The sequence below is a fragment of the Nothoprocta perdicaria genome, unplaced genomic scaffold (assembly GCF_003342845.1).
Source record: "Nothoprocta perdicaria isolate Ctin4 unplaced genomic scaffold, notPer1 scaffold_34, whole genome shotgun sequence".
NCBI lineage: Eukaryota > Metazoa > Chordata > Aves > Tinamiformes > Tinamidae > Nothoprocta > Nothoprocta perdicaria.
Window position 1 is genome coordinate 113,175 of NW_020455577.1, and position 26,386 is coordinate 139,560.

General features: G+C 53.3%; 1 protein-coding gene across 1 annotated transcript in view; it reads right to left on the bottom strand.

Annotated features, from left to right (window-relative positions):
• Nucleotides 1–21,163, bottom strand: part of RXRG (retinoid X receptor gamma) — a 21,991-nt gene extending 828 nt beyond the window's left edge. Inside the window, exons 1-9 of the mRNA XM_026043874.1 lie at nt 21,003–21,163; nt 6,135–6,394; nt 3,658–3,802; nt 2,960–3,139; nt 2,365–2,525; nt 1,979–2,108; nt 1,698–1,830; nt 1,220–1,311; nt 909–1,014 (exon numbers count right to left, since the gene is read on the bottom strand). Of these exons, the coding sequence (XP_025899659.1) occupies nt 909–1,014; nt 1,220–1,311; nt 1,698–1,830; nt 1,979–2,108; nt 2,365–2,525; nt 2,960–3,139; nt 3,658–3,802; nt 6,135–6,394; nt 21,003–21,099 (1,304 nt within the window). The 5' untranslated portion in view covers nt 21,100–21,163. The remainder of the gene's footprint in view (nt 1–908; nt 1,015–1,219; nt 1,312–1,697; nt 1,831–1,978; nt 2,109–2,364; nt 2,526–2,959; nt 3,140–3,657; nt 3,803–6,134; nt 6,395–21,002) is intronic.
• Nucleotides 21,164–26,386: the final 5,223 nt, after the last annotated feature.

Below are 26,386 nucleotides of genomic sequence, written 5' to 3' on the forward strand. Positions count from 1 at the left end.
AAAGAAAGAAAGAAAGAAAGAAAGAAAGAAAGAAAGAAAGAAAGAAAGAAAGAAAGAAAGAAAGAAAGAAAGAAAGAAAGAAAGAAAGAAAGAAAAAAGAGAAGATGCCCCCAGGCTCTCTCCCTGGCCAGCAGTCAGGCCAAGAGCTCCATCTCCCCCAGGCTATCGCCATCACCTCCAAACCGGCACAGGCCCCGCAAGGCGGCTCAACCCGCTGCCGATGGCCCTTGCCTCCCTCCGGACAGCCCTGCTCAGCGCACAGCGATGATGAGGAGCCGGCCTTCCTCCCCATGCTCCCTGCAGCCGGGCTCGGAGGCGGGAGAGCAGCAGATGCTGCGGGCGCATCCCGCGCAGCCGCGCAGGGCTGGATGCRGGCGCGGGCGCTGCGAGAGCGCGGCCAGCAGAGGGTGGGATTGGATCGAGAAGCGGCACCGCTGCGTCCTGCAGTGCCGGGGGCTCCGGCGCAGGGCTGGTGCAGTGATGGGAGCCCCAGGCTGACACTGCTGTGGTGCTCGGGCAATTTGGGCTGCCCGAGTTCCCCGGCTTTGCTCCGGGCTGCAGGAGCACGGGGTGGCTGCAGTGGAGAATCCCTGGCTCTGCCCTCGCTTTTGAGGTGAGTAGTCAGCAGGGACTGACCGTCTCCCTCTCCTTCAGCCAGGGCCCAAACTGGAAGTTTCAAGTGATGCTAGTGGGAACCAATGGCTCAGCTTCCCCCTGAACTCCTTGCTTCTTGACCCTGTGAATGCCAGACAAGGTTTCCGGGATGTGGAAGGAGGCAGGACAAGTTCTTGGGGCAGTCATAGATTCATAGAAACCAGGAGTGCAGAAGGCCTGGACCCGTGGCAGKCCCTGGGAGGAAGCAGGCTGCGTGCTCACCCTCATCCTCCACCCGGTGCAGGGACACTCACCGTCCCGGCTGCTCGGGGTACTTCTGCTTCGTGTAGGCTTCCAGCGTGGCGTAGACCTTCTCCCGCAGTGACTCCACCTCTGAAGGGCTGGACAAGCCCTTGGCATCTGTTGGAAGGAGAAACCCCAGGCARGGGGAGTCACTGCAGTGGGGAAGCTTTTTGCATCCAAGAGGCCAAGCTTGGCCCATCGTCTCCCACCCGTGGGCACCAGGCCAGTCCCTTCTCCATAGCGAAGGAATTGGGACGTGGCCTGGAGAAGGGAGCAGTGTGGAAGCGCCTCGGCTCCAAGGGCCTGTGGCCGTGTGACTCACCAGGGTTAAACAACACGATGGCTCGCAAGCACCCCAGCTCCGACTTGTCCATCTGCATGTCCTTCATTTTGGACACCAGCTCCGTCAGAACCCTACAGTGGAGGTGACACTGGTTCCACTCCGTTTTCCCAGGCAGAACACAAGTGGAGTTGGGTTTTAAGGCTTTGAGATCTAGAGCTCTTGCTGATCAGCATCAGCTCTAGATCTGGTTAGGGTTAACCCTCAAGGTGCGAGGAGAGGGCAGGGACACCAACCCACCCCTGGGGACACACAGTGGAGGAGGCTCTTTTGCAGCTCCAAATCATTTTCCAGGGTGCCTTTATCCCATCCTTGGTCTTTCTAAGCCAGTCAAATGTCCCCTCCTCTTTCTAAGCCAGTCTTGCCTCAAATTTCTCTCCGTTCCCTCTAGTTCTTCCCCTTCCAGAGGGGAGGGRTGGAGGAGGGCTGGCCGGGGGCGATGGCAACAGGCTCCCCATACCTGTCGAAGATGGAGCCCACGCCGGCACTGTGTGCGCTGCTGCGGTGCACGTGCAAGCCCGTCGCCAGCAGGATGCCGTCCTGCACCGACACGGAGCGATGGGAGAAGGAGGCGATCAGCAGCTCRTTCCAGCCTGGAGGAAGGACAGGGAGGCACACGGGACGAAAGGGTGACGAGGAGGGACATCAGCAAGGTCCCTCTCTGCCTGCTGCAGGGTGGGCAGAGGATACGGTCCCAAGGAAGGAGATGGATGCACTGGGAAAGGGTGTGGAGGACGGTACCTGCCCGGAGGAGGATGACTTGGTCCTCCAGCGTCAGGTCGGAGAAGTGGGGGATGCGCTTGGCCCATTCGACGAGCGTGAAGAGCTGYTTGTCAGCGGCGTGGCATATGTTGGTGACGGGGTCATTGGTCTAAGGGAAGAGCAACCCCAAAGGGGAGGAGTGGGGTAAAAAGGGGGAGAATTGGCCAATGTAAAGTCACCAATAATCACCCCCTGCGCTGCACACATTGACGTGTTATCAATCCTCAGACCCACAAGTAAAATGGCCAAATTACCAGTGATACAGAGGAGACATTATTATTATTCCTTCAAAAAAACCCAGCCACGTTTGCGAGTTGCTAGAGCCTTTGCTGTTGGTGCCAGGCCAAGCGCACGGTGCCGCTTACCGAGCTCTCTGTGCTCACGTCGCCGTACGCCTCTGTCTTGGGCTCCACGGCCAGCTCGGCCTCCAGGATCCTCTCCACGGGCATGTCCTCGCTGCCGCCGCTTGTGGACTCCGCTTCGGCCTCGCTCCGCTCCCGGCTCCGCTGCCTCTCCTCCTGCACAGCTGGGGCACACGGAGAGGGCAACCTTGGCACCCGCACCACGGCCGCTTGTGGGACAGCCCTGCCACGGCCAGCGAGCAGCATCGCCAGCCTCTGCTCTGGGAGATCCTTCCGGAGCGAGCAGCTCTGGGAGCAGCACAGCTCTTGCAGACTGGCCTCCAACAGGTTGGGTCATGAAGAACAGCCCTGCCTAGATTCTCTGAGGTCTAATTAAGGTTGAGCCCTACTCTACATTCCTATCTCAATGAGTTTGCATCAACCTCGTTTCCTTTACGAAACTAGACCAAAAGTGCCCAGAAATGGTCAGGGTAGGTTTCTAAAGCGCTCCAACTCTGGAGGGKTACCAGGGGCCGGATTAACACTATTGAAAAATATAATAATTTAAAAAAAGAAAAAGAAAACAAAAGGGGGGAATATGCCCCCTGCCGACGCGTACCTTCCCTCTTCATCCCCATGGCGAGGCACTTCTGATAGCGGCAGTACTGGCAGCGGTTGCGCTGGCGCTTGTCTATGAGGCAGTCCTTGTTGTCGCGGCAGGTGTAGAGCAGGTCCTTGCGGATGGTCCGCTTGAAGAAGCCCTTGCAGCCCTCGCAGCTGTACACCCCGTAGTGCTTCCCTGCGGAGCCCAGGGAACCAGCTGGAGGAGATTGAGCCCACCCCAAAGGTAAAGGGGACTCCCTAACAGAAAGGCCCTTGGTGTTGGGGACCATTAGCTGAGATAGTGACCCGTGGCCATCAAAATCCAGGCCAGATCTCCACTTCCTGGTGATGAAGGGCCATATCCACCCTAAAGGAGGCTATGGGGCAACCTGGCACTTGGGGGGCAGGAGCAGGAGAGTCCCAGGAAGCACATGGGGGCACTGCCACCAGGCACGGCCAGGTCACCAGACCTGGCGTCTGAGGGATGCCCAGACATGGCCCCACCAACACAAAATGCAATTTGTGATAAGACAACAGTTTGGGGACAGAAGGAAATGGAAGTGCCAGATGAGGTCACGCACAGAGGAGAACCTCTTTGGAGTAGCTGTCTTTTGGGGTGGTTGTCCTTTGGGGTGAGCCAGGCTGACCGCGTTTCGGGGCGCCCGCGGAGGCCTTTGCAGCACAGAGCCTTCCCCAAGAAAGGAACCCTCCTACCTGAGGACCTGTCCCCGCAGATGGCACAGATGTGTTTGGCTAAGGATCCTGGGCTCGTGGAGGGGTAATTCATGCTTCCGATCCCTGGGAGACCTGGCAAGGGCTTGATGTCTTCCGAGCTGCTGACATTGCTCAGGACATTGAGCTGTGGAGGCACAACCCATGGGACATGAGGTGGGTGCGATGTTAGAGCCCAGCACCCCACAAAACCACTCCCAATAGGCTGAGCAGATTTGGGGTCAGATGGGACCAGGTGCGTGAGGTCTCCTCCTCCCTCCGCTCATCCCTGGAGATCCCTTGGGRGCGGCAAGGTGAGCTTAGCTGGAAGGGGTCAAGCAGTAGCCCCATAGCAGAGATCACTCTTGCTGTAACTGAAGACAAGGAGGAGGAGGAGGAGATGCTCCGTCACARCCTCCAGCTCAGGGGGCTGCTGAGACACGGATCAGCTGCTCAAAGCATCAGGCACTAAACGCTTAGTAAGGAGGGGAGTTGCAGCCAGGGATTTGTCGCAATTAAACCTGTACTGCTGCGTGGCCGGAGGAGCTGAAATGACGTTAACCCACTTAACACTATTATTTTTAGCCAAAAGGCCCTCTCTGTTGTGTGATGTGCAAGTCTGCATGAAAACACAACCGCCTCATTCGCTACCTAGGGCTGGGGTTCCCAGCTGCTACCACAGACTGGAGAAAGGTGCAGATCTGGGGTTCCCTGACGTAAAAAAGGGGATTGAATCAAATATCTACAACCAGCTGCAGGTGAAAGGATCCAGCCAAGCTCCCCAGGAGCTGCTCGTGCTGCTCCAAGTTAAAGGTTGCAAACTGACATTGATTAGAGACCCAAGCCTCACGTTGCCCGGAGCTTAGTTTTATTGCTGTTTGCTCCTGAGCTGTTGTCGCAGGACAGCGAGGATGAAGAGCCAGGGAACATGTCTCATCCAAAGCTGTCCAGCCAGGGCAGGGTCTTTGTAATTGTCCCTCCACCACCCCCATTTATCTTTCTTCCTTCAAGCAAAAGGACAGAAAAAAAATATAGGAAGAAAGTCCAGCTACAGCCTTAGTTATAGCCTCCACAATACCCAAACCACTTGAGTTCATGCATTTTTTTTTTCTGCATTTTGTTTCCCCAAGGAGTTGTGCAGGTTTCACAGACAAAAAGCATAAGAATTTCCATGGGGAATTTCARCATAGAACAAGGGGCTTAGCCTCTTTTGGGTTTTGGACTTTCCATTAGAAAAAGCTAAAGACAAAGCAAGTCTGCATGTCTTTCCCTACCAAAAAATCAAAGTTCTCCAAAAAGGGTTTCCCAGGAGGAATGGAGGTGCACTCCCTCCAGCAGGGAGCTGGACCAGGTTCGGAATAGCAGTAAATCAACATGCTCCAAAACCTGAATTTGGCCCAAGGAAGAGAGACCTCAAATCTCACCTCCTCCAACCATCCAGCCACTTTCCTTTTCCTAGTAACTTCTTTCCAAGACGCTGAGACAGAGGGAATTTTTTTATGGTTAAATTGCTACCGGGAGCTCAGGCATCACCTTTTCTTTCTCTCTACTTGCACTTCAGACACCAACAGAGAGAGAGGGTACGTGGAGGGGGAATCAGAGCAGTTTAGCCATTGGTGCCTTCGCAGCCRGCTCCCGCAGGTTAAGTGCAATCATGGATGATATTTGGGACACCTGCCTGAACCCAGATCCATTAGCTGCCTCCCGCCGAATCCCCGAGGCTCAGCTGTCTCCTCGCGTTAGGGCGAGGGCGGGGGGAACGCGCGCCTCGGAGCAGGGAGCTCGGCAGCCAGCTCAGCACCCAGCCCAGGGAAACCGCTTCCCTGTGTCCATGCCTCCCAGGAAGAGGTGCCTGTGCGGCCAGCACCCCCCGAGCTCTCCCTGGGGATTTGGGGGGGATCTCCCTGCTGGCCTAGACAGAACCGTGGGGATCTCTAGCATTCCCTGCCCCATTAGTAAAAGGCAGGAGCTTGTTAATAAAATACTGCGTTTTCRCTTAGATCCGCACCCCCTAGAGCACTTCTGTGCACAATCAGCTCCAGTAAAGGTCAGGGCATCAAAGGAGGTAAAATCCCACACCATCCCTGCTGTGCCGAGCTAGAGGCCCCAGCCCCAGGAATCTCCCTGCTCTGTCCAGAGGGAAAACCTCAGCAGCCGACACAGCTCAGGCAGCGCAGACAGGAGCACTTGGTTCCCCTTCAGCTCATATCAGGCAGAGCTTGCACGCGACACAGAGTACRCGGCTGGCATTTAGCATTTACGTGTCTCTTGCTGTCTCTTTTCTGAACAGCGAGAGGAAGCAGGTATCCTTTTCCAGGGAATGCTGCTGCACCRCCGTGCTTGGCTACGCTGGCTCCCTCCACACAGACAAATTGCTCCTTAGTGCAGCGGAGGGAGACCAAGCCCCCCACCACAACCACCATCCTACCCTCCCTCCCAAACGCTCGGATTTAACCCAGTCCCCGAGGACTCCTGGCTACCTGCGGGCTGGCGTGAGTCATGAAGTTCATGCCGGGGGCCGAGGAGAGGGAGACGGAGTGGGAGCCCAGGGAGGAGGCGATGACGCGGTAGGGCGAGCCCAGCGGGCCCACGGGCGAGCCCATGGCGTTCATGGGCGACGGCAGCGCCCGCGAGGCGCCCGCGGGCACCTCGAGGTAGCTGTGAGCGCCGTCCGCAGCGCTGCCGGGCGGGACGCTCGACGAGGGGCTCRCGGACGTGGAGCCGGCGTGGACAGGCGAGTCTGCGAGGAGAGGCAGAGACACTGAGTGCTGGGGCACGGAGGGACAAGAGACACGCGGAGGGGCGTGGGGAGGAGGGCGGCAGCCACGGTCCATATCACAGATGTGCGTCTCCCATGTCCCATCACATTCCACATCACGGATGTGTGTCTCCCATGTCCCATCACATTCCACATCACGGATATATGTCTCCCACATACCACCACCAAGGGCCTAGACACTGTCTTGGACAAGCCCGATCCCCAATCTGCCGGTGGTATTACATGCCAAATGCCCACCAATCCAGACGGGGTAGTTACCTAGCTGCTTTTTAAGGATTTATATATAACCTTTTCTCCCTCCCCTAGAATTTACAGACTCCACTTGGCATTATTTGTCATTAAAATTTCAGCAAGCTGTTGTTCCTGTGTTGGCTTTGCAACAGAGGCGACCATTCCCTCGAGTGTCAAGGCAAGACACTTGCAGGAATGTCACGCCACTGTTTTTCCCACAGCTGGTGCAGAAGATGTTTGTTGTTCCCTCTGTGACTGAAAGCAAGGCTGGGTGGGATTTGGGATTTTTCTTTTCCCCCCCTTTTAACATTATTGCAAAGTTCTTTATGTGACAGTGTTTGTTATTTTACCTGAAGTAACAATCAAACCCGATTCAAAGGGAAGATGCACAATAAAGACGGGAAAAGGTCAGCTTGCTGAATAACATTAAAGACATTTGTCAGAGTCAAGGAGGACTCGATCTGCTGTTATCAACCCGCTTCAGACTTAATTCCACGCAAAGAGCGGGCAGGAAAGGTCTTTGTCAAGTCTCACATGGACTTTCGGGATCAATTCTCCCAGTGGGAAAGCAGGTGCCGTGATGAGAGCAGGAGCCTCGGAGGCAGCCAGGCAGGAGAAACCAAGTTAGGATGCAGGGCCTCATCCTCCCGCTGGAGACACCCATCCCACTTCCCACCACCACCACACAGGGGTACCCAGCCCTCTTGGTCCATGTCCAGCCTGGAAAATAGGCCACAAAAGGGGAGCCCGGGCAGAGATCTGTACATCACGGCAGGTAAAGAGAAGAGATATGAGGAGCGACTCTTCACCCTTTCCTAGAATACAGACTATCCGTGCCGTGGGATGGGGAGCTGGATGGAGGCTGCTCCTCCATTGACCCCATGCCTTTGTATTTAGAAGAAATTTGGTCAGTTCACAAAGGTCAGTTCACCTGGCAGAGTAAAACCAAGTCAAAGCAAAGGATTCTCTGCAACGTGGTCCAAACTTTTTCCTGACTTCCAGCCCCTGTCCAGGATCATCCGGCTGCGCCAGTCTACAAGGAGCATGAACTGCTGACAGCCCTGCTGCACTGTGAGCTCCCCACGAAGGTGGCAAATCCCCCAGGATGGAGCCGGGGGCACGGGGGAGAAGGGAGCCCACTCTGTGTGCCATCCACAGCCCCGCTGCCTCCACCAGGACTCGGCACGGGTGACATTTARATAGGCCAAAGTAGGTCGGATCTGTCTGTCAGGTAATGAAAGGTGACAGCTAGACRCTGGAGAGGCGGATGGCCGCAGCGAGGTCCCTGCTCAGCCCCCGGCCGTCCAGCGCCAGGTAGGGCTCCTGGCTTCACTATGGCTCACGTATCTCCTAAGGACTCCAGCTGAGACCCTGCAACAGGTATCAGGGCTCACTACTGCTTGTAACCACCTTCTGCAGCTTCAGAGTCACACGTGCAAACAGGATCTGATTCTGCTCCACAAGCAGGTCTGTTAATGCTCCTCCCCACCACACGTGTCAATTTTTCAGCAAAGAGTTGCCYGAGCTCCACCATCAGCCACCAAAGCAGAGATGGGGTGCAACAAACCTTTGATTCTTCACTGCCATCTGTATCTCCATCTCCAAAATCATAGCCCCATGGTGGGCAAAAATATCCTTGTTTCATCCAAGGGGACTTGAGGCAGTGAGACATCTTTCCTCCTACTCTGTCTGCTCAAGCACATGGAGAAACCCTGCTGCTACAACTGCAGAAATGCATTTTATCTAATGCACAAAAGCCCACAGATAAGCGGGAATAGGCACAAGGAAGCTTCCCGGGGCAGCAGGGAGACACACTCCGCTCCTCTCCTCATTCAGCTGCAGGGCTCCGCATCAGGCCGCAACAACTGACAGGGCTGGAGACAACCAAGACTTTCACCCACCCTGACCCAGCATCAGGTATGAGCTGGAGGTCAGCTGTGATTTTATTGCATCTAAGGACATGCAGACGAGGCGCACCTGCAGTGTGGCCACATGTGCTTCCCCTCCCAGGAACCAAGATACTGAGCAGGGAAGCAGGGAACAAACTCCTCAGGAGTCAACACAGGGTTTGCTGTGGATTTCAGTGGGGGACCCTGCATTGTTGGGTACCACTCTTGCACCCTCATCATGCAGCYGATCCCTTAGGAATTCTCCTGGTTTTCCCCTGCAGTTCTCCCGAGCCCCCAGGTGACCCGGCCTAACCCCGCTGAGCTGGGCAGAGCTGAGAGGGCCGYGGGCGGAGGTGGTGGGGCGGCAGGCCAAGTTACATGAGCGCTAATCAAAGAGACTTTGTGGAGCAGCCAAGCCAGCCTCTCGTCCCAACCAACCGTGCTTGCGGAGAGCGGCAGCCGGCACAGCGGCTTCCCCGCCCCGGGAGCTGGGATCCGGATGGAGCGCATCCCGCTGCCGACAAAACCACCTTTCACAGCCCCTTCCATGTTCTTCTATCAGAGGCTGCGAGGGCAAATCCATCCGCTYGTGCTTTAGATGCATAAAGGTGACACTGCACTGGACACGTTGTCCCTCTGTGTGCTCAGCTCCAATGCTCTGCAGTCCCAGGGCCCGTTTCCTCAGCACAAATGATGTTCCTAGCTGTGCATGTCCTCTCAGATACAAGTTTGCCCGCGTTATTCAGCGATTTAAGCCTGGAAATAACAGCTATACACATTATGAAAAATGCATGCGTCACCCTCTAGTTGTTATCTGCRAGCAAGTCAGAAATATTTCGATCGCTTGCACTGAAAAAAAACCAAATCATCTTAACTTGTTGCTGATACACTCTAAACAAGTCTCAGAATTTCAGGGCTGAAATCTCGGCATGCTGCAAGTTAAGCAGCAGCCACAGCAGCTTCACGCTGCCTTCCTGCAGCACAGAGCAACACCAGAGCAATGAGAGGTTTGCTCAAAGGCCAGTTAAGTACACTGTTAACTAAAAGATAGTTAAACCTCCAATGTGTTGAATTGCTTGGGGGGGTTAGAAACTAGTGTCTATGTCTCCCTTGCAGAAATAATTCTTCTGCTAACACTTGCCTCTCCTAGAAATCTGCCCAGCGTCCTGCAGAGCGTTGTGAGCCCTGTAGAAGCAGGAATCTGTGTCTACTTCTTCTGAAGAACAGTTTGAACATCACTTTTCTGTTGTCTCTTTGTAAACTTTTAGTACCCAACATATTAAAAATCAAACATTCTGCATCTATCATTTCACTCTTCTTGCAGCAATGGGTGAAAGCGCAAGTTTTAGTTGCCTGTCCCTTAAAATCCTGAGCGGGACACAGATTTTTTATTTCCACCAAGAAGTCTCTTTTCTGCAGAAACGATCTGAATTTTTTTTTTAAAAAAAAAAAGTGTTTTGGAAAATCAGGAGCTTGCAAAACTTGAGGTTGCCCTGGTGCCACACCAGTGACTTTGCTGCACTTAGAGAATTGTCAGAGGTGAGCATCTGGGACAGGAGGGAAAAAAAYAGGGGAGAATAACTTCTGATAACAATAACACAAACCTTATTTGAAAAGCAGCTGTTTCCTCCTGGATTTTCACAAATTTTAACAAAATAAATTTTTWAAAAAAAGAGGAAAAGCTCTTGTTTGATTGAATCCTGGTCTTTTAATGAGCAGACCTGGTCCTGCTGGTGCCAAGGCACCCACGTATCCTGTGCCCAGCTGAAGCCCGTTCCCAAAGTGTGGCCCGGCAAACATACAGCTACACAGAAGACGGGTTGGCCTTTTTAAATCCCTTTTAAAAAAAGGGCTTTTAAATCCCTTTTTCCCCCCTCCACCCGAGAAGGAGCAGAGCGCGAGCGCAAGCAGGATACTCACTGCCGAAGCCTGCGGGAAACTTAATGAAGGGCGGGTAATTGCCATACATGTTTGATCTTCAGTTCATCCCGTGCCTTTCCCGACGCGGCCGCCTCCTCTCACTTGGGAGCCGCGGCGGCTCCGCGCGGGCAGCGGGGCGGCGAAGACGACGCCGGCGCAGCTGCTTCCTCGCCCGGCCTCATCGTCGCGCGCCGGCTCCGCACCACGAGGCGCCGGCCCCGCGGGGGCTGCCCGCCACGCATCCGCCCGCCCCGGCCGAGGCAGGGGATGGATGAGYGCCGGGCTCCCGGGTAGATCAGAAATTGAGGCGAGGGGATGGGGATGGCCAAGTTGTGCAGGGGAGGAGCGTCGCGGGGAAGGAGGGGGCTCGCGGCGCCTTTCCACCAGTGAACGCGGCTCTTGGGCCACGCAGGGCAGCAGCAACACAGCCCCCCGGCACGCACGGGGCTCCCCGCGGGGAGGGGATGCTCGGCTGGCTTGTAGGAAGGATGGCACTGACAGTGAGCAGGCAGGGGAGGACGAGGAAGGGAGCAGRGATGGAGGAGTGGAGTTTGCTCCGTGCCAGATACTGCCGGTAAATAGTTCACAGCCATGGCAGGGCAATCCCCTAAGCTGCTCAGCTTGTCCCACATACAGGTCCATCACGTCGACTGCCCCGTGCCTACCCTCTGGGAGAGCATCTCCACACGGCCAAACAAAGCGGTAACCAGACGGCTTTGGGAGCAAGCGGCTTCCCCAGTGAAACCATCAGTGTTGTGCATGGACCATGGGCTTCCTAAGGCAGCGATGTGGGAAGGGGCTGGCTGCAGCCGCTGTCCCGCATGGCAGCCGTGGGGCACGGAGGAGCGAGCGGTGCAGCCGCTCCGCGCTCCGAGTGCGGCCGTGCTGAGCTCTGGTGCGCGCTAATTCCTCCCGGCTGCGCAGCATCTCAGCAGCTTTAATCCCCTGCTAATGAAGTTTTAGCTGGGAATTATTTTTATTGATCTGCCCAGAGCAAAGAGCCCGATTTTAGCCCAGCTCTGGCCGCAATCTCCCCTCCCCGCTCCTGACTCCTCTTTTTCTTTCTTCTTGCAGCTTAGAAGAAAGGGGGAGAGGAGAAGAAGACCAAAGAGCCCTGAGCTCCTTAGGAAGGCTGGCAGTCCCGAGCAGTAAGTGGATTACTGTATTGATTTCTAGCAGATCTGGGTTAGCGAGCGCTTAGCGCTGCAGCACGCGCGCCCAGCGGCTCCGAGGAAAACCCTCCTGGCCATCGCGTGGGTAGGGAGGTGCTCCTGCACCTAAAGCAAATGGTGACCAACTCCAGCCGGTCTTAATCCCTTCGGGTCTGTGCAGAGGGCTCCTTAATTAACTTCTGCTAGAAATAGTCCGGATGCTGCTTCAGATTCATGAAGGTTTTCTACTCCCCACCTCTGTCCTGTAGGAGGGGAAGACTTTATGCCTGCCACTGACTTTGCAGGAAGGGAAGTCACTGCCACACTGCTCCCAGCTGGGCCCAGCTTTGGGACACCACTCAGGGCAGGACTGCTGACTGATTTATTTTGCTCCATTCCCCATCCAATTTCCTTTCCCAGCAGCAGAAACCAGGTTCCCGATTTCTTGACAGCATGTTGGAATAGCTCAAGTTCTAGAGACTTCCCAAGCCTTCTGAGATGCTGGTCTCCAAGGCAAGACCCAAAACACACAAAGACACAAACAGGAGCATCCTGATTCCATACCATCCCTATTCCCATTATGCTGGACTGAAGCAGAATCCCACATGTTCCGAAGCATCCTGTGGATGCCCCATCCCAGCTCCAGCAGGGCAGCAGTGCCCTGTGGCCATGCAGTGAGGGCAAAGGAGGCCCTGGTAGCCACAAGCCCCATGCACCTCTCCCTCTCCTTGCACTGCCCCATAGAAGCCCCCCTGCCCTGGGACAGCCCCGCTGGGTTTCAGAGCCCGGCTCCCTCCCTAGGCGGCCCGCTAGTCCCCGGCGCACCTTGCGAGCCAAGTAGCCCTTTGCTTTCTCACTTGGCTCCCACGAAGCCGTGGCCGCAGAGAGGCGGCTAATGAAATTAGCCCCGGAGCCCCGCGAGGCTAATGCAATTAGGCGCAGCAGCAGCAGCGCTGCGGGCAACGCCRCGCACGCCCCGGGCACAGCGCCGCTCCCGACCCGGCCACCCCGGCACGGGCTCCCGCCGGAGCGCGGCGCGGGGGACACTGCCTACCTGGCGCCACGCGCCGCTCCCCGCAGCCCAGAGCCAGCGCCGAGGGCGGCTAAYTCCCCGTCTGCTCCAACCTCGGGAGACCTTCAATTAGCAGCCCCGTAATGAGGCCCTCGACGCTAATCGGCGGTGTCACCGAATCCTCTTAGGCCGCCCTAAGCGCCTCCGGCGGCTCGGCCCGCCGCGGGCCCAGCTGCCCAGGCGGCTCGGGGAATTACCTCCCCGTSGGCCCGTGGGCACCTTTGGACGTGGACACAAGCGAGATGCTCCTGGGGACACCCCTGCAAGACCCAGAGGGCACCCAGTGCTCAAGATAACCTGAGCTGGAGGAGCCCACCAAGGTTTGCTAAAGACCAGGAGATATTTTAACCCCAACGCTCCGTGCACAGCCAGACTCGCTGCTCCTGGGATACCCTGGGAATCTTCTCCCGCCACAGCGCGGGCGGCAGGTGACCCGGCTCGCTCAGCAGCGCATCCGCTCCGACTCGCGCGTCCGCCTCCAACAATGCCCYGCTTAATATCACGCAGCAAGCCCAAAACAACAGGTCCACTATAACGCCGAGATATCCCGAGGCGGAAAACCCATTCGGAGCCCGGTTGGAGAGAGTCAAGTCAATTAGACACTTGCCCGGGCGTCAAGCTGCCAACAATCCCGGCCTTTGTGGCGGCAGAAGAATCTCTGCCTCTGTGCGTCCCTGGCCGCTGCCCCGCGCCCAGGCGGAAAGGTCAGCGGCGGTAGCGTCATGGAAAAGCATGCGGCAAAATGTTACTGGGAAGGTGGGTCCAGGATAAAAATAAAATAAAATAAAATAAAATAAAATAAAATAAAATAAAATAAAATAAAATAAAATAAAATAAAATAAAATAAAATAAAATAAAATAAAATAAAATAAAATAAAATAAAATAAAATAAAATAAAATAAAATAAAATAAAATCATGTAAGCTCTTTGGAATGAAAACAAAAAGCTTTCCTGTCCAAAGCATCCATTGCTTGGGGTGAGGGTAAAGGCGGGAATAATCCTTCAGGGATATTTGTGCTATGCTGCATGGAGAGGTTTGGCCTAGGATTATGTGGAGGGCAGTGGGCTGCTCTACAGAGCAGTCTCTTAGGGCTTGGAGCCTGCAGGTTTTCACATGGGTCACCTCAGCGTTTGCACTTGCTAGAAGCAGAGGAGGCAGGAAAAAAATAATAATGAAAAAAAAACCCAAGGTGCTGCCACGCGGGGATGGGCAGAATCACACCCTGCTGTGGAGCCCAAGGTGAGTATCTGGCTCCACTTTATGTAGAGGTGCTGTGCAAATCGGGCTCCAAGTGGGACTGTGACAGAGCAAAGTCAGCATCTCCAAGGGCAAATGCTCCAAATCATCCAGATTCACGGGTAGACCAAGAGGCCATTCTGTTCAGAGGACACTTTGGTGGAAAAAAAGAGCAACTAGTCCTTACCAAGGTCTGCTTTGATGTGTCATCTGGCATCCATCAAAAAGCTTTCCAAGTGTAAGTTGGAAGAGCTTCACGTGGCTCCTCCCTGACACCATCCTGCGAATGCCCTTTCCCATCAGGGGTGCAGAAATCCTACAGATTGTTATCCAAAAGACTGCTCTGCTTAACCACAYGTGATATAAGGCTGAGATTTGTGCAAAATGCTTGAAAACAACTGAGTCATAGTCCTTCAAGGAAAAAAATACACACTGAAGAGCAGGATTTCCCAATTTCCTGAAAACAAGCCCCCAGGTTCTTGGGGAACCCATAGAAGACTCAGCCCATATGGTCACCCAAAATATTGCTGTTTGGCTCAACAGCCATTTTTCTGGAGACATTTTTTTCAAAAAAAATCTTGACCAGATAAAGTCTGGTCAGAGCTGGGTGGGCTACATGACTGCGTGACCACAGAGCCATGAAGAGCGCCCACGTGCACCCATGGGTGGACGTGGCAGTGCCAGCGCCCCGGGGCAGCCAGCAGCCCTTCGCTTGCTGCTCCGGCTCCGCGTGGCCTCATGTTCGTGCTTTCAGATTTCCTCCTGCTTCAGCAAGTGCAAAACTCCAGAGACAACCTGTCAATCTCCATCACATCCGTCCACCTCAGACAGGCTATTTATACCAGCCAGGCAAGCACGGCTCGGGGAGTTCAAGGTAACAGGGGTTACTTCTGCTCTGAGCAGCTCCCTTCTCAGGGCAGGAAGGATTGGGGGCATCCAGGTGGAGCAGCCCGCACATCACGGGTAGCACTCACCTGCTCACAACTGAGGACACTGTAGCCAGCCCCAACTACTGCAGGGTCCCAGTCACRACAGCCAGGACCCAAAAGGTTGATATTTATCCTGGGTCCCAGGCATCCCTCTGCACCCCACCACTGGCAGCAGACCTCAGCACATTGCTCGGTGCTCTCCCCAAGCCAGGCCAGAGCTGCCAGCTCGTTCATGCTGGATCTGGCTATTTAACATCATCTGGATTGGGTGCAAGCATCTGACTACGCACTGGTCACGCTAATGCCACAGCAAGAGATCTGGCTTTCACTGAATCACTCCTGTCTCTCTCATGCTTTATGTCTACTAAACGCTGGCTACCAGAGAGCAGATTTTATCTGATCCAGGATAAAGCCTGCCTTATCAAGTTGGCCCATTAGCATCATCTAAACAGATCTGAAGAGAGAAGAGGCATTTACACCAGATTAGCACTTCTAATGTGCASTCCGTGGTCACATGGCCACGGAGCTTTTGATCTGGCCTAAGAGCCCTAAAGCCACATTTACCAATCAAGGAGAYGCAGCTTCAGTCAGCACTTCTCAGGCAGCTGCCTGTGCAGCTTAGTCCTCGCTTGGGTTGACGAGGCGTCCCCTATAAGCCACTGCGATGGGGGATTCCCTAGCGGGAGAGGGGAGCTGCTTATGTCTTTCTTACGTCTTTCTTCACGGAGTGTCTGCTGCACCTCGGGAGCCAAGGAGCTTGCTTAGAWCCCGACCCTGCTTCGCTGCCCAAGTGCCACTGCTGCTGTCGTTAACCCCTTTTCCAGCAGGCTGCAGCTCATCCATGAGAYCCCCGGGGAGAGAAGGAGAAAATAAATCCTGCTACAGCGCTCTGTGTGTGCACAGGGGAGGGAGGGACGGCTTTCTCAACGCTTTCCTGCCTCACCTAACGGGCAGAGGCCGCATTCATGCGTGTAATGACATGATTATCCTGGTGTGGGCTCTTCTGAGCGCTGCTGGGTTTCAGGCGAGTCTTGAGCAAGTTTCCATCGCTCCAAATACTCTGATGCAGCATCCTTGGCATTAGCACATATCCAACACAAATCCTGAATCCAGGGCCACAGCTCTATGCTCAGCTTCACCCACTGGGCTGGCAGCCAGAGAGGACACTGGTTAGGATGGGGTTTGACTTCTGAAAGAGGAGATTTAACAGACCCAGCTCACTGCCATCCAGCAGGTTCACTTCACAATCAGCTCTTGGTTGGAGCTGTAGCTGTAGCTCCATCCCTAKCTGCTTTTATTAATAAATACCTGGCTTTGCAATTGCATCTACACACTAAATTCTGCAACTCTGCAGCCTAAAATCCAGGGCTGCAGAGACCGCAGCACTTTAATCATCCCAGAAATCATGTAAGACACATCTCAGTGCACTGAGTCTCTCTCAGAATGCTCTTGGGCACGTGAACCAGGTGGGAAGCTTGTCTAGGAAGGCTTCTCTCCAGAGACTTGTGCCTGTAGATGCTTGACGTACCTCAAGGTGCCAAGGAGACCCATTTCCTTGCTGTGCTTTGGCTCACATACTCTTTAACCTATGGTGACAAAGTGCCGAGATGGGTACTGATGAACCAGTCCAGGTGAAATAGAAAACAGACAAAGAAAGCAAGATCCTCAGCTGATGCCAAACGATATGGGTCTCCATCAATCYGGAAGGCCCTGTTTGTCACAGCCAAGGCTCTATCCTTGCTTGGGACAGAGGGGACACTGGTGGAGCCCCGCTACAGGACAGCTATGGCAGCTGCCTCAATGATGAACATGGGGGCACGTCCATCCACACAACCCACCTCCTCCAGGCAGGTGTCCCCCAAAGCCTCTCCAGCTCCGGCTCCCTTTGGAGACCGGCCCCGCACGCACCTCTGGCGAGGCTCGTGCAGCCGGTACCTCCGAGCAGCCACGTCCCTGCCCTTTGCAATGCGTACGCAATAAGAAAAAGGTCAGTTATGTCTATCAGCATGGATGTGACTGCGAACCAAGCTGGATGGAGGAGGCCCAGGCAAGGGACAGCCCCAGCAGCATCCCAGCCCTGTGGCCAAGCAGGGGAACGTGCTGAGCAGCTCGGGGCAGCTGCTGCTGGCCATGCTCTGCTCCTGCATCCCCTTTAAACACCCAATGCTTGCAGGACAGACCCTTGCAGCCACTGCTGCTACACTCACCAGATGCTTGCACCCAAGTTCCATAGCTCTGGCCTCCCCTAAGCCTGAATCTCAACCGACACATAGCAGAGAAGAGAAATATATACATATAATTCTCCTTCAAGCGTCACGTAGACCAGGGAGCCTTTGTTCCTGGTGCTGCACAGCAGCTCCCCGTCCTGCCAGCTCCACAGCAGCACCTGCTTCCCCACAGAGCTCCCATGTCCGTGTCCCACAGCCACAGCCCGCTGGTGAGACCTGGCCTGGCCAGCTGAGCTCCAGCAAGGACTTCCATGGAGCTACCGCAGCAGCTGAGAGGACCACGCAAAGGGAAGGCAGCGAGGAGAAAACCTGGGGTTGTCTGATGCACTGGGCCATGCGATCTCTGCCTGCCCTGTCTCATTCCTGCCTCCCCGCCTGCAGAACCTCATCCTATGCTATCCAGGGTTCTCCAAAGGCAACCAAGGGCTGCTGGGCTTGGAAACCCACTCCAAATCCCAGTGTGGAGTGCCCTGCCACGCTGGCCACCCTCCCCTCCGCTGCCCGTCTGCCTTTAATAATTTGTCGGATTGCGGATTGCCCATCGCAACTAAAACAACAGAGCCACAAAAGCGGAGGTGGAGGGAGGTGCTTTGGGCAGCAATTAGTGCCAGAGCGGGAGGGAAGGGAGCGGGGCACAAATGCACAAAAGGGAGGTCAGGGACATGGGCTGCACGCCCTGTCCTGGGGAGCGGGGTGTGAGCCAAGGCACGACGGTGAGACGGAAAGGGTGATTTACCCCAGCAGCGGCAGTGCCCGGGGGGCGCGGGGCGCATCGCCGCTTCCCCTTCCCTGCACCCTTTCGACTGCACCCTTGCATGTGTGGCAAGGACGAGGCGGGGACACTGGCCAAGGAAGGAATCCATTAATCTCCCTGGCAATTACTGCCACATATGGATTTGCACAATTATGCTCCGTTAATTGGTTATTATGGGCAAGCTGGGCTGACTGGGCAGAACGGCAGAACTTTAACCCCTTTGCTACYCCTCACAGGGCTCAGCCTGCTCCCCAAAATGCTCCCCAAAATGCTCTCTTCCTCAGTTAAGGCCCTCAAAACAGGCTGTTATTGAACAGTATTAGAATCTGCACCTTTGATGAGAAGAACTAGGCCAAAAAATTACAGCTAACGGCCCTGCAAAGCCCCCCAGAGCATCAGGACTTCTCCTGGTTGGATTTGTTTGCACAGAGACACATCCAGCCAGGCATCCCTGCCCTGCAGCCACCTCCAGTACACTCACAGGGGACAGAGCACCGAGATCTGACCCCCAAATGTCTTCTGCAGGAACGAGCAACATTTATGGGCCCCAGCTGTTCACACTGCATCCATGTCGCAACAGAGGGCTCCTATCACCCAGCTACCCATCCACTGAGAAATTCTTCCCTTCCTATTTTCACTCCGTTTCCCTGGCACTCAGGAGTGCAGCCACAGCAGTACAACTCCAGGAGGAGTCAGTAGCCCCAAGAGCTAYGTGGCCGGGCAGGAGCCAGGGGTCAGGCTCTGAAGAGAGCGGCAGTGATTTCCTGGCTGCCTGACTTCAGAGCAGCAGAAGTTTCTTCCTCGCACGAAAGCCAGCTCCAAGCTAGCTGTCCAGAAAGGAACATCTCATCTCTTGGAAAGGCAGCGTCTCCCAGCTCTCTGCGAGTTTCCTCAGACATGCGTGAGCTCCGCTTTGGGAGAGAGAAAAGCGGGCAGGCTCCGTACCCACGAAAGGTTGCCGATCGCTGCCACAAACCCATCACCGCCGCAAAGTTCAGAGTGAATCTTCAGAGCTGTCAGAGGAAAGACCAGGCAGAACCTGCAACCATGGTTAAAAAGGTCAACTGGGAAAAGTCAGGACAGGAAGGACGCACGCTTTATTGACAGGTGCAGAAAGGAGCAGATTAACCTGTTAGGAACCATGAGTTGTTTGGGGCAGCGCTGGACTGCCTGGCAGGGCCTACTCAGCTCTAGCTGGTGCTAAACCTGTTGTGAAGCGTTTCAGGACAACCGAGGCTGGGGATGGAGCTTGGAGCCTGAGCGGGSCTGAGCATCAGGCAGGGCCCTTCCTTCATCCTGCGGCATGAGAAAAGACTCATGGGGGTGGAAGCCTGTGGTGCTCATGACCCTCACCAGCTTTTAGGACTCTGAGCAATCGTGGGTCTCTGTCCTTTCACTTACTGGCAAATGTCTTTGGGAAGGAAAGAGCTGCCTGCATCCGGAGGCTTGCTTGCAGCTTCAGAGATATAGTGAGCTACTCCAGTAAAAAACCCGGGAATCTTGCAAAACTGATGGAATTTGACCAAATCTCCCCGCTATGCTGGGAGCACTTTAGAGTCCACATGCGTTAAGTTTTTGGAATACTGCAGAAACGTCTGCTTTCCTTCCAAAACCACCTCTCCAACATGGTGGGAGTGGCTGCTGGGGTTGAAATTGGGCCGCATGAAGCAATCCAGGAAAAATGCAAATTGTATAAAGGATCACCCTGTTCTCACACAGGAAAGAGGCCAAACCTGGCCAGGGAATGTCTGGTGACCAAGAGTTCAACCTGGTGCTGCAGGGTGTAGAGAGCCCCAAGGCAACATCACGTCCAAAACCTCCCAGTGCACCAGTGATGCTAAGTGATTGATATTGATAGGGATTCATGAAATACTTCTACTAAGAAAGCAGCAAGTTCAGTTGCTGCTTGAAATTGTGTGTGATTGGAAATATGTAAAGGCAAGAAAACGTATTCCTCTTGATTGGGGTAGATTTACACATATTTGGTAAAGAGCTCTCATTCAATGGAGGGAGTGAAACATGTAGGGTCAGCCCAGAATGCAAAGCAAATGGAAATTGCTCTGAGGTGAATTAGACCATTTTGTCTTTTATGCAGTGGAAGTCTCTCTCCCTCTTTCCTGCTGCCCTTCTTCCCCTATACCTACATGTATATATGTACACATGCATAGATTTAATATATCTGACAAGAATCAACATTTATCCAGGGACAATTTCACTTTTTGGAAAAGCACAACACCGTGTAAAAACAGGATTATTCTCCTGCAAATTCCTGGCTAGTTTTACATACAACTTCCAGCAACACTTTATTGAGCTGATGCAGAGAATTCCTTCAGTAGAAGCCATCTCACACCCAAGCACAGTATCCCACAGTACCCTAGAACGCGCTCCAGACATTTTCCCTGTCCTCCAGCGTGATAGAAAAGCACGGACTCACATTAAACAGATCTAACAGGGAATCTCGTCAGCTCTTCATACCCATCCGTCTGTCCCATATCAGGACCAGAGACCTTCAATGATGGAGACCTCCTTCCCGGCATCTGTGCCAGCAATCCTGTTAAAAGCTATTTCCAGGGTGCCTCATCTAAGCCTTCCTGCAATGCACATTCACTATTTTATGGCTTGCTTCTTATAGAGCCCCTCCACAGTCCATCTCTGTTTACACAGGTTTTCTTTGATTTTGAAAGTCTTCTGCTCCTCACCCTCTCCCTCACTAAGCAGCAGTAGTTGCTCAGACTTTCTTTGAAAGCCCAGACCCCTCACTGTCTGACCACCCTTCTTACTGACCTTCTCACACATGCCTGGCTCCGTACCTAGTAAACAGGACGTCCCCCACGCCCACCATCAGTCCTGTACATCTCCTCAACAAGCTCAAGAGAATAAACGACACCAAGGGTAATGAGTGAGTGCAGCACAGCGATACCAGCATTTCTTTCCAAAGCCTGCACTGAATAAAAATCCCATAGAGGGATGGCTTGGTTGGCACCTCCTGCTATGGCAGTTGCATGCCCGGGAGCCCAGCAAACCCTGCTGCTCAGTGACGGCCACAGGGCTTCCCACCACCCCCAACACGCGGCTCCTCAATGCAGAACTGAGCCCGCTGTTACAGCAACTGCAGGCTCAGCCCAGCCCAATTCCCAAGCGTGAGGGCAAGGACTTACAGAAGTGAGGGAAGGAGCCCATCTCCAGGGAATAAGGAACCTGCATGCCCGGCTGCATCTCCAATCTGCGTCCTGTCTCTTCAGTGGACTCAACCATGAAGGGAGTTTTGGGATCAGCTCTCCCAGCTGTGTTGGGCTGTTGGAGCAGGAGGGAATCAGAGAGAAAGAAGCGTTTACTTGTTATGAACCAGCATCCTCACAACCCGTCCTAAGTTATAAATTTACCTCCCAGACCTTGACCAGGGCTGGGGTTTCCTGTGTTTGCTCTTTGGGCTCCTCTCTCTTTGGAAAACCAGAGGTGTTGCAATGCGGAGGGGGAGGGCCAGCTGCACGGGGTGGGACACGCTTGGTGCGCCAGAGTCAGCCCAAAGAGACTCAGCTGAGAAAGTGTCTTCTGGAAGCAACATCTTTCTTACCTTTGGCTCTTGAAGGAAGGAAACCAAGCGAAGTGCTGTCATCCCCTCACAAGCAGCCGTGGGTTGTGCCTAGGGCATCCAACTTCCAGACTGCGACACCTTTCTTCCATTGAACTCTTAGGGCGGACCATAACTTATCCGTCTTGCTTCTGTTTTCTTTTTTCCCTCTTCCTTTCTCTCTGCCAATTGGCCTTTTCTCTCTTGTCTGTTAGCAAACAGACTCTCTATCTGATAGCAAACTTTGCTGTCAAGAAGGTGGTGACTGTGTTAGCCACATCCCCCCTAAATTCCAGGCAGAGCAGGAATAGCTTTTGCCTCTGAGGACGGTGGGGCAGGCAGCAAGGGGTAACGTGCTACTCGCATTCCTGCAGAGCGTCACTAGTACAGACACTCATCTCCACCAAGGTTTCCAAACAAGAYGGCTGCCCTGAGCAGTGACCAGTTTTTCCTGTGTTGAATTTGGACCCTCCGGCTTCACCCCCATGCCTATTTACGTCTGTTGCGCCGTCAAACCATCTGCCTACATTTTCCTTCCTCGCTTGCCAGTGCTGATGGAGAGGAGCTTCAAGCAAACAACATTCCTGTCCCCTGTCTGCGCGGATAATCTCAAGATCTCATCTCCTCCGTGCTCCCCTGGAGGCTCTGTCAACAGCATCGGGGTTGTGGAGGGCAGGATTGCGCTGCCTTCGCCGCCCTGTCCCGTACACTCTGTGCTGCCCAGCCCAGCCTGCTGCACGAAGAATATTCTGCCAGGGGCCAGGTCGGRCTTCCAAGGGCTTCCAGCCACATGCCCTCCCTGTATCTCTCCATGTTTATGGGAACAAAACATGCAGGTCCCAGAGTGCAAACTGATCACTTTGAGATTTCTATGTCCAGAAACCAGGGCCTCTGCATAGCTGTAGTCCCCTCACACCATCAGACGAGCACTGCTAAAGCCAAGGTGGACCACACAGCCCCTGCCACATCTGTACCCGCTGCCAGGACATCCCAGAGGAAAACCAGCTGCAGGGAGCCAGGCACAACCTTAATTGTATCTCAGGACCTGGACGAAAGCCTGCACAACTGTTCTGTTTCAAAACCTTAAACCATGGCTCAGATCGCTGTGCATGTCTAGGAGACTGTGAGCAGAAGTAGCAGGACATGAACTCTGCAAGTGCACAAAGGAGCTGAATCAACGTCCTGCTGATGCAGCCTTGTAAAGAAGCTAATGATGGACAGGCCTGCAGGTTTTCATATGCAAGGCAAGGATTTACAGTGATACCAAAGGAATTACTTCAGCCCCACAGTGACAATACCCACCCGCTTCCTTATTATATTTTATTGATCTTACCCTAAATACATGTGGCTGGAGGAAATGATGCATAAATTACTAACAAGTTAATTTCTTGCTCCAACACAGACTCACAACAGACCTTTGAAGGGGAACCAGGAAAGACAATGTGTGAAAGGATAAAGACCCTGAGACAAGCTTGGATGTAATAATCCCACGTGAATGATTATTGCTGCAACTAATGTAATCTAATAATGAAGAATTTACGCCAGATGTCCCCGGAATATGCCAGGCAGATTCGGGATTCAGCAATACTTCCCTTTCTAAGGAAACCTTGTTAGGAGGAAAAAAAAAATGCTACTGTTTATTCATTAAATGGGAGGCTGTAGACCTTTATAGACAGAGTTGTAATAAAAGCTTGCTTTGCAAAGCTTCCTGGGAGGGTTTTCATTAGCCCTAATTGCCAATTTGTTTTCAGGTAAAGTTTAAGGTGTTGGTCCTGGCCTAGAAATCTCCTAATTCTGGGGTTAGCCATTTGGAAATCCATTTTGTAGGTTGAAGAGAGGCCTGGAGGAGAATGTCAACCATCCGGATTGATGTGGAGACCTAAGCTAGAACAAACCCCCTGTCCAAAGAGCAGACAAGGGCTCATATGCCTTTGGTGTTTCAAATGGGGTGCCAAACGAATGCAGGCCAAACGAATGCAGGCAGGGATAGCAGGAGCACTGCCGATGGACACTGATTTCCATGACTCGTTAGGTAATCTGGGTAACCACAGCGGGACGAGAGCTAGGAGCAACATTTCCTTCTTCAAGTCTAAGAAAATGCATRAACCACATTTTTTTTCTCTTCTTCCTTACCTCTCTAAGGCATTTCATATAACCACTGCAAACAGCAATCCTGATCACACTTTGGAGTTTTASCTCCTGTTCATAGTTCCTTCTTTTTAGCCACTGTTACTTAATAACTCTCATAGGAAGAAGGAAGCTTTACCAAGATTCAGATCCACCAAAACACCGCATCCAACATGAGAGATTTGGTTGAGCACCGTTAGCCTAATAGGAACTCAGCCTCTTGTTCATTAGCTGTTTTTGCAATGACCTGGGAATCTCATCTCCTGCAGCAAACGTGTGGCTCCAGTAATGAGACACAGGCACTGAACAGACCTGGTGTGACTGTGTCAGAATCACAGCCTCGGTGCTGCTGCTACGATCCCCCTTTGCCAGCCAGGTTGTGTAGCACAGGCTGCTCGTCTCTGTCGAAATGTATTTGAAGGAGTCTCTCTGATCTGTGCCAAGAGGCAGGCAGCAGCTTGGGAGAACTTTTCAAACCAAAATACAAACATAGCTGCACTTAGGACTCGCAAACCAGGCTGCAGCCAGGATGTCAGATGGCAGCCTGCCTTGGAAATAGGACCAAAGATCAGGTCTAATTTTAGTAAGCCCTCAGGCTCCACGTCCCCTGACCGTGYGTGCTTTGATGACACAAGGTTATAAGAGGAAAGAAAGAAAAAGCCCAGGTGACCCCTGCAGGGAGGGGGAATCTGGCACACAGGAGGTTCCTACAGGGACTGCCAACACCACTACGTGTCTGTCTGGCTTTTGGGGCAGCCTGGTGAGTCCAAGGGAGATAAACATTTGGCTTGGCTGGCTGGATACAGAGGAGATGCACCCAGGTGAGGTACCACACACTTGGCTCCTCACTCAGTGACTCGCACCTTTCAAAGCAGCTGTGGCCACGGGACTTTGAGTCTCAAGTCCCAGAGCTTCAAAGAGGCTTCAGGCTTTGATGGTTTGAAATGTGTCACTAGGACATGGAAATAGCTGCTCCTTAGAGGTTGGCATCTGGCAACACCACTGTTGAACTTCAGTGTAGAATACAAAAGGCACATTATTTTTCTTAGAGGATACCTTAGAAACCCAAGAGCATTTGAGGTGTCAGCAGCATCTTCAGGAAATCTTTATTTAACAATTTGGTATCATGAAAGGAAAAGAGGGAGTCCTTTCATTTCCCAAATACCTCCAATAAAAAAAAAAATAATGATTATCTGAAGTAACTTTTGAGTCAAAAAAGTTGCCTGAGCATCTAAAGCGTTTACTTAAGATTCATGCCTGKCCTCGGTTTTGGTCTGAAATCTTGGGGAGAGGACTGCAGCCCAAATGTGCTCTTTCAACAACTTTAACAAGATGCTAAATGCTCTTTATCAAGTGCAATTGGGGGGGCTTATTATTACTATTTTTCGCCAGTCAGGGTGCAATGCCTTTCTATAAATATYTGGTGGTTTTACTATGTGATTGAGCATGCAGGTGAGCTGGCTGGCTACATGTATGAGCTGACCCCAACGATTCATTCTGCAGGCTGCAGAACTCACATTGAGGCTGCAAGCAGCCTCCAGCAGCGCAGGGGAGGGAGGCCAGCCAAAGGGCTGGGCTGCAGCAGCGCCCGCCAGCTTTACAGACCCCTTCCTCACCTCTCTCTGGAGAAGCCTGCAGCACATCTGGGCATGAGGACCCAGATGCAGAGGCAGGAGGGGGTCTGGGCTGTGGCTTCGGAAGGAAGGGGCTGCTGATGGCATTACTGCAGCTGCACTCTGTCACAGACATCACTCCTGGCCTGCTCCGGAAGCAACATGCTAAGCAAGCATGCAGACCCTTGTTGGAAGCTATAGCAATTAAGGTAATTAAGTGCTGGGGCTGTCCCATATGTTTTCTGATCTGTTGTTCTTCAGGTCCGCTCTTGCACCTGTTCCCAAACCCTCCAGAAGGCTGCAGCTTTCCTGCTCCAGATCTAAAACCAGAAGCACCAGTGTCCCAGAGCAAAGGCTTCTTTCCCCTCACACCCCTGAGCAGACAGCAGGGCAGGACAAGACATATCACTGTGGCGTGTGTCCCTCTCGCAGCATCTCTCAGGCTTTCCCAAGCACAGCAGACCTGCTCCAGGTGCCCAGTTCATCCATGTGCAGGGATCTGGGAGAGGGGAAACACAGGAGCTCTCCCAGGGGGAGCAGCAGCAGGACAGTGGTGCTGCATCCACAGAGCCCTGGGCACTCCTGAGCTGGGCACATCCTGCCATACAGCAGACGCACATCAGCTCACATGCCCAGCTCCCCACGGAAAGTCCCAGAGCTCTTCCCTGAGGAATTCAGCAGCATCCTCTTTTAGACACGAGGCAGCAGAGACACAAGGTGAGGCACAAGCAGCACTAGGAATTTAAATAGCAGGCTCCCATATTCTGTGTGACTAGATCTTTCCTCGGGCAAACTGCATGTTCAGTCTTAGGAAAAAAGTGCTCTTCAGAGTTGACTTTTTCACTGCAAAAGCCAGGAGAACGGGGGAAATTGTTCTCAAAGCTCTTTCCCAGGCAGCTGGTCCATTCTTGCCCAGTGTATTTCTCCATGGCAGAACTGCTTCCTGCAACTACATTTCAACACTGACACAAAGACATGACGTTAACTGTCCAGTGAGAGCAGAGATTATCTGTCCACTCTTTGCAACCTTCCATTTCCACAGGTGGTTCTAGAATATGAAGAAAGCACTTTTTGGAAGTTACTTATTAGGTTCATGAAATATCTAAAACTTGAATTTTTAAATCCACTGTGAGAAAAGACATGGATTTTTCATGTCCTGAGGGCTCTCCTGCTGGTGTAGCAGCTGGTGTTTTATACCACTCTGAACTGAAATTGCACCTTCTGCTTAGGC